We start from the raw sequence: 13,127 nt of genomic DNA, 5'->3' as shown, positions 1-13,127 counted from the left end.
TGTCTTTTTTCCACACTACAATCTCTAATCTTGTCCCTATCTTATCTCCATGAAGATGTTTTAATTTGACTTGAATTGTTTCACAGCATGGATTATTTATTTTTTTTATTGGTCAAAAGTAACTTGAAACGCATGCATTCTAACTATAAGTGTGGTAACTGCTCCACAGATCTGACCTGTAACATGGCCAAGTGGTTTGACATGCCACATGCTTGTCCGTGTGCCTGTAAATGTCTTGATTTAAGTTGAAGCTAATGTGATAGGATTTACCATACCATTGTTTGAAAGATTGGTCTGCAGGTTTTCATTTCTTTTCATTGCATCAGATTTTCTGCAGCTTTTTGACTTTCATCTTAGAGATGATAAGCTCAATCTTGCATACCTTACAAACAAATATTAAAACAATAGCTTAATACCATATCAAATTTCAAATTTCATCCCGTCTGCTGTAAGGGTGTAAGGTTCAAATTCCCCCAGGGCAGACCAGTGGCAGAGCAGCATTGAGGTTTGTGCAGAAGCTAAAGGCAAAGTGCCCAAGCGAACCAAACAAACATGGCAACGCCAACAGACGTACTTCAGCTTATTTTAGTACAGACTATTTTGTTGATTTTGTTTGTGAAACATGTGCAGAAGGCAAGCACTGGACAGGGAAGATGTCTGTGCTTTTCTCTCAACTGGACACAAAAAGTGTTTTGTCTTGTTCCGCTGTTGTGATGCTTCCACCACAGATTCAAATATTCGGCATGATGTTCCACGTTTTGCCTATCACTTTCGGCGAGAGTGTGTGCCACGCATATCAGTCTGGTGTGAGTCATGTTAATGAAATACTGTGGTCCACTGGGGTCAATCAATACATTTGTTTTGACACAGTTATCTCTTAAATTAATTTTGTTTGCCCATAACATATCCCCAGTTTTTCTCCTGTTAATCTGATAAAATATTCACAATTTTGAGGACCCCTAGTGTATAATTTACAGTTTTAATGAAGCCCCTTGTTTACATTTCCTAACTGCTCTGATCCATATTGATATTTATCTTTTACCCATCCCCTCTCCTCTTCTCTCCCTCCTCTGCCCCATTACACAGTCAATTGCCCCCTCCCTGTCACAAAAAAATGCCCCTGGCTCTGTCCCACTTACCCCCCTCCCTCCTCCAAGGAGATAAAGAGCTAATTGAAACTGCCTTTGCTAATTAACCTTCTCCAGACTGAAGATATTTATAACCCCTGCGTTTTGATGGAGCAACGCAGCACAGAAAGACAGCCCGTGGAGGTGGACTGCGAAAAAAAGAGAATTAATTTTCAAAGCATTTTAGCAGAATGTGTAGGAAGAGATTTAGTGATGGTTTTGTGATGTTTTCTATGGAGCAGTGCAGTGCATTTGATTATCAGCATGTGCAAATTCAGATCACAAACGCTGATTAGGCTCTGGCTTGAGTGCTTGGCTCCCTGCTTACAGTGTTTGTAATGTGCATGCCAAAACAGTAGTAGTCAAATCGTTAAAGTGCAGTTAGTAAGTGGCACAAACATCCAATCCTGCTACAACTTGTTATATTTGTCTTTCTGTTCTCTAAAAGTGGTCTTGTCATCCATAGATTTTCATGATCATCAAATTCTCTATCTCTGCTTGTTGCTACAATTTGATCACTTGCCCAGGTGATCCGAAGTTACGTTAAATCGAACGTTCCATCACATTGGCTACAAATGAATGGTGAAACCATTCCCCATATCTATCTATCTATCTATCTATCTATCTATCTATCTATCTATCTATCTATCTATCTATCTATCTATCTATCTATCTATCTATCTATCTATCTATCTATCTATCTATCTATCTATCTATCTATCTATCTATCTATCTATCTATCTATCTATCTATCTATCTATCTATCTATCTATATATATATATATATATATATATATATATATATATATATATATATATATATATATATATATATATATATATATACACATCTGAAGGGAGGAGCTACCTACACTGAAACTAACACATCTGTTGTTTACAGACATGCTCCTTAGAACCTGAATCTGCTGTACATCTCCATCTCAAAGCCACAAACCACTTCTTTGAAGATAGTGAGGTACTCCTAGCCAAAGAAAACAAATGGTTTGAGAGGACAGTTAAAGACACAATTTTTTGAATGAGGACTTTAGACATCATTTATCTCCTATTTATAACATCCTCAGCCCTAAATCTAAACAAGGAAAACAATATGGCTAGCCAATATGCTAATAGGTGTGAGAGCACCCAGGGGCCTGAACGATTATGCTAAATATGACTCAAGCACAGTGTGCACTTAGTGTAGCTCAGAGACCTAGCCCCCAAACAGAAACTGTAAACAAATAGGTGTGTTAGTTTCAGTGTAGTTAGCCCCTCCCTTCAGATAAATATAAAGGAGTGTCCATCAGCAATCTGACCAGAACTGAAGAAGCCGTCTTCGCTCAAAAAACCTGTCCAGTTGAGAGAATTGATTTTTTTATTTTACTATTTATTGATATAATTTATCCTCACTAACATGTAAAAGAGAATGTGGTGGTTATAAGATGTTCACCAGAGACAGACAAGTTTGGAAATCTTGAGTAAAAGTTTGATTCTCAGTCCATGTGGAGTCTGTGCCATCTGCATATGTTTTGTGGAACCTAGATCACAATTTCTATGGGTAGCACAGCACCCCACAAGATGACACACCTTTAATCTGTTTTGGACATTTCAGAACTGCGAATGAGCAATTGGTTTAACATTATAATCCTTGTAATTATGGTGGTGGCCATATTATTCTTCCATCCTCTTCTGTTGAAATGATCAGAAAATTTGCATTTGGCCCAAAATGATAAATAATAATTTCTCAAAGTATAAATTGTACAGAAATACCCCAAGATTTCCCATTAATGTCATCTACCTCTTCATCACTTCATCACTCCTCAATTTAACTCCATTTGAGAGAAGGCTATTACCTACAATTGATGGTCTCTGAAAGTAGTTGCAGTTTCTAAGCAACAAAGAGCAACAGGTGATAAAAAACACAACTGAGGAGAAAAAAAAATGCTACATTTGCTAATGAATGCCTAAACAGAAAAGTGAAATGATTTACTCAAATTAATTTACAGGCCACTATGGTAACATGGTTCATAAAGACTTTGGGATCAAATGTAAAAAACAAAAAAACAAAAAACGCTTCTTCACTTATGGTCAGATTGAAGCCCCTCCCTTCAGATAGAGGCAGTGTCCACCAGCAATCTAAAATGTGATATTGTAAATTATCTATGCAGTAATCCATTTAAATCACATATTTATATTACATATAGATAGAAATGTTAATAATAATAATAATAATGTGGCCTGAACTGATGTACTGAATGTTCGATTGTAATGTAATAGTGTCACACTGATGGGCAATATATTGATGCTGATAATAATATTGGTTGAATATATATATATATATATATATATATATATATATATATATATATATATATATATATATATATATATATATATATATATATATATATATATATATATATATATATATATAAAATGAAAGCAAAAATATATAATAAAAAAAGTTCTTGTGGAGCCAATCTCATATCTGATCTCATCTTGTGGGAGTTGTGTCTCGCTCCAGCCTTGTGTGCTGGGGTGATGTAACTGAACCTGAGAGAATGCCAGTGAAGTGACTCTATGTGTCCATCAGCAGTGCTTCAGATGTGAAGAGGAGACAGTTCAGGTTTCTGCGTTTACACTGTCCCATATGAGGCTGGGGGGTCTGGGGTACAGTTACAGTTTGTGCTCCCCCTCTGTGCCATCTCAATTCTGTGGATCAAGTCTGACTTTACTATATAAAATATGAGGAGGAGAATGGGAAGTGTGGCCCAAAGTAGTCACTGTAAAAAAAAAAAACAACAAAAAAAACATTGATGAAAAGAATTTGGCATTGAGTGAAGTTGTCAGATTGTCTGTCTGTTGCAGACTGTTGGGTCATTTTCAGTCTATTCTAATAAGTCCTGTCTTTGTAGAAATGCTCAATGTTTTATATGAATAGTTGAGATGTTTATGATAAATCTCCCAGGAGCCTGGTTAGTTCTTTGCAAAGAAACAAGACGAATGATTCTACTCTCCCAATTATAACCTATTCATAGGTTTCAGAATAATGAAAACTTAACACTATCGCCATAACAATTAACAATTCAAAGCAAAAAAAATGTGTCTTAGATGGAGAAAGGTACTCATGACTTGTAAAAGTGGACTGAATTTGTTTGGTTTTGGTTGAATCCAACAAATCTATTAATCAGTTTCTTTGAGCACTTTTTCCCTTTTCTTGTGTAAAGAGCTAAATAGAGTAGTGCAGCTCTACACTGTCCATTTGCAAACACACCAATGTGAAATTATGGTAATTATTATCAGAAGGTGGGCAAGAACAGCATTAAAATCAAGCTTCATGAGTCACTCGCTCAGATACAGTAAATATATGATGTTCCTATCAAAATGATCACCCATGTTTTATTAGGAACAGGCTGTGAAGTGAAGAATTGTGCTGTGGGCTGTGCTTAGAGGAAATATACAGAAGTAGCATTCATTTTTAATAGTCCAACTGTTTGACAATGTGTTTCAGTGGATCCCAATCAATGCTACAGACTGGAGTTATGGTCTTGTCATGATATAACAGATGGACATATATTTTGACACGTTTGACCTTTTACAGATTGTCAAGGATGCAAATATCAGCTGGTATTCACTTGTATAAGGTGATATGTGCAAAATGTGTTAAGGATATCTGAAAATAACAATGTTGTTAATTTATGTAAACTGTTCTGTGTTTTTCAGGTAAAACCTCATGGGCCCAGCTTCACACGGCTCCATGCTCCATGGCCGGTGCTGTGCAGAGAGGCGGAGTTCCTCAAAATTAAAGTCCCAACAAAAACGGTAGGAAATACATAATTTTATTTTATATATTGTAGTTACTGTATAAAAGGACACTCTATAGTGGTGGGGTGGGAGCCAAAAGCCTGTTACTTACATGTTCTTAGTTTGCAGTGTAATACATAGCTCTAGTGTATACTTTTATCATATGATTATAAAGATCATTATATGATGTTAATGATAAGGGGTAAGTGGTAGTCACACAATTAAAAAACAAAACAAAAACAAACCCTAAATGTTAAGAGTCTATCTAAATCTAAATGTTAAGAAAATTAGGTTGTAAGTATGAGGTTGTATGATCATAAAATCATATTTCAATCGATTAGACCGGTCTGCCTGTCGATAAATGATTAATTGTGTTTTAGCTGTTTTAAATCTTGTATTTTGAATCATTGTTTCCCTCAGAGCTATGACCTGAAGGAGGAGAGTGGTTTCAGCACCAGTATGAGCACCGTCTGGAGGAAACTCAACCAGCCGTTTCAGCCCAAAATCCCACATCCAGAGCACGGCCGCACCAAGCTTCTGTCCCACTGCTTCTCCAGGGACAAATTGCACCTGTAAGACCCTAGGGAGCCATTTTACCTTTACTGTTATATATATATAAGCATTATTGACAGCAAACAGAAGGTTAGGCCAGTATCACTATAGATTCTAAAAAAATTTGGTATGAGTCATCACTAACAAGCTTTATTTCTGGTGTACAAGACATTCTTACAATCTCCAATTTTTGATGGTTTTGCAGATACAACATCACATCCAAAGACACATTTTTTGACAATTCCACAAGAGGTCGAATAGTAAGTTTCATATACAAAGCTTTTCCATTATTTATTCCTTGTTCTGCCTTGTATTAGCTTATCACTTCTTATCTATTTCTCTTTTCAGGTGTATGAAATCCTGAGAAGGACAGTGTGTGTGCGAACCTGCCAGACCATAGGTAAGGAGAATTTTAACAAAAAACAAGCCAATATCTACTTCTTCCCGTCACTGATATATGTGTATAGCTTAGTAAAGGTTAGCCGTAACTTGATTGTGTGATGGTTGTGTTGACAATGCACCTGGGTCTGTCCTGACTGTTCCTGGAAAGACTATTCTCTCATTAACACATCATAATCCTACAACAGGCACTCCTCTGGGAACAGCTTCAGTGCGCCAGTCTGAACAGTGATGCATCTCGTCACTGCTTGTTCAATCATTACACCTGTACAACCAGAAAACGATTATTATGTCATACATTTGCGTTGTTATTTTCCATGGTGACAAAGAAGGATGACGTATAGTGCTGTCAGAGGGAGCAGATTGACAGATGACATCACAATATACTATGAAATGATTGAAAATAGTTAATCAAGATTGAGTAACTTGTACCTTGCCATGAAATATCATCAATAGAATGTGATGATGCAATAATACCAGTTGGTTCCCAGTTTATCGTATTGACATGGTATAACATTTTTCCATAACAAATATCTAAAAGGATAATTTACAGATGTTGAGCCTGATTATTTCAAGTAGTGTCTAAACCAAAACTTACTATTACAACATGAATCTGCATTTGAACAAGATTCATTTCCACCTGCTCTCATCTATATTAAATATTAATTCCATATATGTTTTCTGAACCCCAGCAATTGCGCTTTTGTTTTATGCTCTAATAGCAAATTAGCTCTTCTGCTTATCTAATGCTGGGTCATGGAAGGGGGGTGGTTGTCTAATTAGCAAAGCCCAGACTCCCATCACCCCACGCAGCAAGGAAATTCTGAGATATTCCTAGATCCAAGCCTAGAGGTATAGTCCATCTTAGGTCATCTTTGCGGTGAGGCGTACCTGCAATTCCCGATGTGGAGGAGCAGTGGATCTACTTCAAGTTCATTCCACAGGACTGTGCTCCTTACGCTTGTCCCCCAGAGCCTGTTTCTGGCTTTAGAACTTGGGATGACGAGGGTATGGGGACTGCTTTTTGACTGACCTGTCACCTGTTTAAAGGTTATATGGTGAATGTGACAGTTCATTGTATCTAACAATTGCTTTACAACTACAACTATGTCCTCATTTCAATTTTCAATCATTTCATAAATACTACAGTTCACCTTCAAATCAAAAATAACAGCTGACTTTATGCAAATTGGGTTGGTACAGCCAGCCTTTTTCTAAATCAGATCAGGTTTTGTGTCCTCTGCCTGTGTTGTCCTCCTGTGAGCGGCAGAAGGCTCTGCCTGGGGCTCTGGCAGCGCTGCAGGGTGAGCACAGAGCTGCACAACTGATGACCTCTATTTTCAACATTTGGACTGAAGCAGATCCTCCAGGACCCTCCACAAGTGGGTCACACTTCCTGGGTCAGCCGCAGATTGAAGCTCAGCCTACTGGGATTTATGGTTGTTTCTAGGCGACAGAGGGAACAGTCCTTGAGCAATTGGTTTTAATAGATCAGTTCATTTTCTATACCTATGTCTGTGTGGAGATAATATGGATTAGTGGAACAAAGATCTATTTGGGATCTATCTTACACTCTACAGCCAGTTCATAATTCTAATAATTAAAACTATAAATACTTACTTATCAGTCTGAAATAGATAAGACCGGTATTGAATGCATTGGATCTATATAGAGCCTTCAGGACATCCAAAGAGCTTCAGGTTGCATTATTCATTCACTCCACGATGGTAGACGACTATTTTAGCCACCACTGCCCAGGGGTGATGAAAGCAAGCTGTCAATCTGTGGTATACAATGTAGACAGTACTATTCATGTGTTCCAATAACAATTGACAATATAGTGTATGTACTGGTATATATTTTTAAAAATATCCATCCAAACCATCCATCCATTTTCTTCTGCTTATCCTGGGCCAAGTCGTGGGCGCAGCAGTCTAAACAGGGACTCCCAGACTCCAAGCAATTGGAACACACCCTCCGGTCCCCCTTCTTAAACAGAGGGACCATCACCCCAATCTGCCACTCCACAGGCACTGTTCGTGAATGACTTAAGGTACTCAGGACATAAGGTACTCGGGACGGATCTCATCCCCCCCAGTGCTTGCCACCAATGAGCTTGCCAACCTCCGGGTCCCGTCTCTGCTTCCTCCTCGGAAGACGTGAGGGTGGGATTGAGGAGCATTCCTTTCAAAACATTCCTTCCACTGACCAACAACATCCCCCGTTGAGGTCAGCAGCCCCCCACCTGCACTGTAAACAGTGTTGGTGAAGCACTGCTTCCCCCTCCTGAGGCGTCGGACGGTTTGCCAGAATCTCTTTGAGGCCTTCCGATAGTCCTCCTCCATGGCCTCCCCAAACTCCTCCCAACCCTGAGTTTTTGCCTCTATGACCACACGAGCCACGGCACGCTTGGCCCGCCGATACTCGTTAGCTGCTTCAGGAGTTCCACAAGCCAACAAGGCTCGATAGGACTCCTCCTTCAGCCTAAAGGCATCCCTTACTTTCGGTGTCAGGGGAAGAACCGCAGGCCTTATGACCACAGCTACAAGCAGCCGCATCAACAATAGAGGAGGAGAACAAGGCCCACTCGGAATCCATGTCTCCAGCCTCGCCCTGGATCTGGGAGAAGCTCTCCCGGAGGTTTGAGTTGAAAGCCCCCCTAACAGGGGGCTCTGCCAGACATTTCCAACAGACCGTCACAGTATGCTTGTGTCTGCCAGGTCTGTCTGGCTTCCTTCTCCGCCAGCACATTCCAACTCACCACCAGGTGGTGATCGGTTGACAGCTCTCTTCACCTGAATGTCAAAGACACATGGCCGGAGTTCAAATGACATGACAACAAAGTCGGCCATTGACCTCCGACCTGGGGTGTCCTGGTGCATGTGCACTGATGGACACCCTTGTGCTTTTAAAAATATATTTTGTATTATATTTCCGCAGGTATTAGTTCTCTGATTGCTAAAGGCGTGTATGATGCTGCCTTCCCTCTTCATGATGTAAGTTTGGTTTTTTTATGTTTTATGTTATATATCATCAAGTTTAGTTCCTTGCACATATTTGTCTTTTTGTTTGTTTCCAGGGTGATTACAAGATCATAGGTCATCTTGAGGAGCGGAACGACAGACAGGTACACTCTATTTACAATGCTTCTCCCATTTAACTGTTGTCACATCTCCCTCATGTTAAGACGTCTTTTAAACATATTTTTGCACTTGTATTGACCAGGAAATAGTCTAATTTAAATTACACTGTCATTGCATAACAGAACACATGCATTTATTTTCCATTCCCCTCCCCCCAAAGTATTCTTTAAATTACATTTCAAAGCCAGACCAAAGTGTGTGTGCAGTTGTTTTGAAGTCAAAGCTCAGACCTGTCAGTTTTGTGACTCTTAAAGGGACATGGTTTGATGTGAGCGTTCCCTCCTCCTCGCTGTCATCTGAGGGCGTAATCACAACATGAGTCACTGCGCACAATCACATACACAGCATTATGACTGCAAAGAGCTGTCACATCTACACAGGGGGCTGGGCTACGACAAGGGGCCCTGCTTTCACTCTCAAAATAAATGTTTCAGGGTTGCAAAACAAGTTGGAATTGGAATAATTTAGTAATAATTTAATACAGTTCTGCGTCAGTTCTATATTCGGACTGCAAAAGAAAGAAAATATGAATACATCTAATTTAAAAAGTTTGTATTATTATTTGTATACAAAAATAGTTGCCTTGAGACTTTCCAACTACCACCAGTCACTTTTCCGCACACTGTAAATATAAGGTGTAGATATGACATGTCTTACTAAAGGACATAACAGAAGTAGCCAATATTTAAATGTTGTGTGTAAGTAAATGTTTGGTGAGGATGCCCGTCCATCCATCCATCCATTTTCTTCCGCTTATCCGGGGCCGGGTCGCGGGGGCAGCAGTCTAAGCAGGGACTCCCAGACTTCCCTCACCCCGGACACGTCCTCCAGCTCCTCCGGTGGGACCCCAAGGCGTTCCCAGGCCAGCCGAGAGACATAGTCCCTCCAGCGTGTCCTGGGTCTTCCCCGGGGCCTCCTCCCGGTGGGACATGCCCAGAACACCTCCCTAGGGAGGCGTCCAGGAGGCATCCTGAGCAGATGCCCGAGCCACCTCAGCTGGTTCCTCTCAACGTGTAGGAGCAGCGGCTCTACTCCGAGCTCCTCCCGTGTGACCGAGCTCCTCACCCTATCCCTAAGGGTGCGCCCGGCCACTCTGCGGAGGAAGCCCATTTCAGCCGCTTGTATCCGCGATCTTGTCCTTTCGGTCATTACCCAAAGCTCATGACCATAGGTGAGGGTAGGAACGTAGATTGACCGGTAAATCGAGAGCTTCGCCTTCCGGCTCAGCTCCTTCTTTACCACAACGGACCGATACAGCGACCGCATCACTGCAGACGCTGCACCGATCCGCCTGTCAATCTCACGCTCCATCCTTCCCTCACTCGTGAACAAGACCCCGAGATACTTGAACTCCTCCACTTGGGGCAGAGACTCACCACCCACCCGGAGAGAGCAAACCACCTTTTTCCGGTCGAGAACCATGGCCTCGGATTTGGAGGAGCTGATTCTCATCCCAGCCGCTTCACACTCGGCTGCAAACCGCCCCAGTGCCTGCTGCAGGTCCTGGCTCGAAGAAGCCATCAGGACAACATCATCTGCAAACAGCAGAGATGAAATCCTGTGGTTCCCAAACCAGGCCCCCTCCGGCCCCTGACTGCGCCTAGAAATTCTGTCCATAAATATAATGAACAGAACCGGTGACAAAGGGCAGCCCTGGCGGAGTCCAACATGCACTGGGAACAGGTCTGACTTACTGCCGGCAATGCGAACACAGCTCCTGCTCCGGTCATACAGGGACCGGACAGCCCTTAGCAAAGAGCCCCGGACCCCATACTCCCAGAGCACCCCCCAAAGGACACCACGAGGGACACGGTCGAATGCCTTCTCCAGATCCACAAAACACATGTGGACTGGTTGGGCATACTCCCATGAGCCCTCGAGGACCCGATGGAGAGTATAGAGCTGGTCCAGTGTTCCACGACCAGGACGAAAACCACACTGCTCCTCCTGAATCCGAGGTTCGACTATCGGTCGGATTCTCCTCTCCAGCACCCTGGAATAGACCTTACCGGGAAGGCTGAGGAGTGTGATTCCCCTGTAATTGGAACACACCCTCCGGTCCCCCTTTTTATACAGAGGGACCACCACCCCGGTCTGCCATTCCACAGGTACTGTCCCCGACCGCCACGCGATGTTGCAGAGACGTGTCAGCCAAGACAGTCCCACAACATCCAGAGACTTGAGGTACTCAGGACGGATCTCATCCACCCCCGGAGCCTTGCCACCGAGGAGCTTGCCAACCACCTCAGTGACTTCAGCCAGGGTGATGGACGAGTCCGCCTCTGGGTCCCCAGTTTCTGCTTCCTCCTCGGAAGACGTGACAGTGGGATTGAGGAGATCCTCAAAGTATTCCTTCCACCGCCCGACAACATCCCCAGTCGAGGTCAGCAGCTCTCCACCCGCACTGTAAACAGTGTTGGTGAAGCACTGCTTTCCCCTCCTGAGGCGTCGGACGGTTTGCCAGAATCTCTTTGAGGCCGTCCGATAGTCCTCCTCCATGGCCTCCCCGAACTCCTCCCAACCCCGAGTTTTTGCCTCTGTGACCGCCCGAGCCGCGGCACGCTTGGCCTGCCGGTACTCATCAGCTGCCTCAGGAGTCCCACGAGCCAACAAGGCTCGATAGGACTCCTTCTTCAGCTTGACGGCATTCCTTACTTCCGGTGTCCACCACCGGGTTCGGGGATTGCCGCCGCGACAAGCACCACAGACCTTACGACCACAGCTACGAGCAGCCGCATCAACAATAGAGGTGGAGAACATGGCCCACTCGGAGTCCATGTCTCCAACCTCCCCCGGGATCAGGGAGAAGCTCTCCCGGAGGCGGGAGTTGAAGACCCCCCTGACAGAGGGCTCCGCCAGACGTTCCCAGCAGACCCTCACAATACGCTTGGGCCTGCCAGGTCTGTCCGGCTTCCTCCTCCGCCAGCGGATCCAACTCACCACCAGGTGGTGATCAGTTGACAGCTCAGCCCCTCTCTTCACCCGAGTGTCCAAGACACGCGGTCGGAGGTCAGATGACACGACAACAAAGTCGATCATCGACCTCCGACCTAGAGTGTCCTGGTGCCATGTGCACCGATGGACACCCTTGTGCTCGAACATGGTGTTTGTTATGGACAAGCTGTGACTAGCACAGAAGTCCAATAACAAAACACCGCTCGGGTTCAGATCGGGGAGGCCGTTCCTCCCAATCACGCCCCTCCAAGTGTCACTGTCGTTACCCACATGGGCGTTGAAGTCCCCCAGGAGAACAACGGAGTCCCCGGTTGGTGCACTGTCTAGTACCCCTCCCAGGGACTCCAAGAAGGCCGGGTACTCTGCACTGCTGTTTGGCCCGTAGGCCGACACAACAGTGAGAGACCTGTCCCCGACCCGAAGGCGCAGGGACGCGACCCTCTCGTTCACCGGAGTGAACCCCAACACGCAGTGGCTGAGCTGTGGGGCAATGAGCAAGCCCACACCAGCTCGCCGCCGCTCCCCGCGGGCAACGCCAGAGAAATGGAGAGTCCAACCCCTCTCAAGAAGATGGGTTCCAGAGCCCAAGCTGTGCGTGGAGGTGAGGCCGACTATATCTAGCCGGTAACGCTCAACCTCCCGCACAAGCTCAGGCTCCTTCCCCCCCAGCGAGGTGACATTCCATGTCCCCAGAGCTAGTCTCCATGTCCGGAGATCCGGTCGTCGAGGTCCCCGCCTTCGACCGCTACCCGGATCTCTCCGCACCCGCCCCTCATGGCTCCTCCCGCAGGTGGTGGGTCCACGGGAGGACGGCCCCACGTCGTTTCTTCGGGCTGGGCCCGACCGGGCCCCGTGGGGAAAGGCCCGGCCACCAGGCGCTCGCTGCCGAGCACCCACCCCAGGCCTGGCTCCAGGGTGGGGCCCCGGTAACGCCAGTCCGGGCGACGTAAACTGCCTTGTTGTATTTTTCTTCATGAAGGGCTTCTGAACCGCTCTTAGTCAGACCCGTCTCCGAGGACCTGTTTGCCATGGGTGACCCTACCAGGGGCATGAAGCCCCCGACAACATAGCTCCCAGGATCATTCGGGTGCTCAAACCCCTCCACCACGTTAAGGTGGCGGTTCGGGGAGGGGATGCCCGATTACACAAA

At 44.5% G+C, this 13,127-nt stretch overlaps 1 protein-coding gene across 1 annotated transcript in view; it reads left to right on the top strand.

Moving 5' to 3' along the window:
* ano2b (anoctamin 2b) overlaps window positions 1–13,127 on the top strand; it is a 50,933-nt gene that overhangs the window by 10,466 nt on the left and 27,340 nt on the right. Inside the window, exons 4-9 of the mRNA XM_055231493.1 lie at window positions 4,848–4,946; window positions 5,349–5,500; window positions 5,686–5,740; window positions 5,829–5,880; window positions 8,820–8,875; window positions 8,959–9,006. Coding sequence (XP_055087468.1) covers window positions 4,848–4,946; window positions 5,349–5,500; window positions 5,686–5,740; window positions 5,829–5,880; window positions 8,820–8,875; window positions 8,959–9,006 — 462 coding nt within the window. The remainder of the gene's footprint in view (window positions 1–4,847; window positions 4,947–5,348; window positions 5,501–5,685; window positions 5,741–5,828; window positions 5,881–8,819; window positions 8,876–8,958; window positions 9,007–13,127) is intronic.

The sequence above is a fragment of the Periophthalmus magnuspinnatus genome, chromosome 23, assembly GCF_009829125.3.
Source record: "Periophthalmus magnuspinnatus isolate fPerMag1 chromosome 23, fPerMag1.2.pri, whole genome shotgun sequence".
Lineage (NCBI taxonomy): Eukaryota > Metazoa > Chordata > Actinopteri > Gobiiformes > Gobiidae > Periophthalmus > Periophthalmus magnuspinnatus.
Note: the sequence above shows the minus strand (reverse complement) of the source record. Positions and strands in the feature narration are given on the sequence as shown.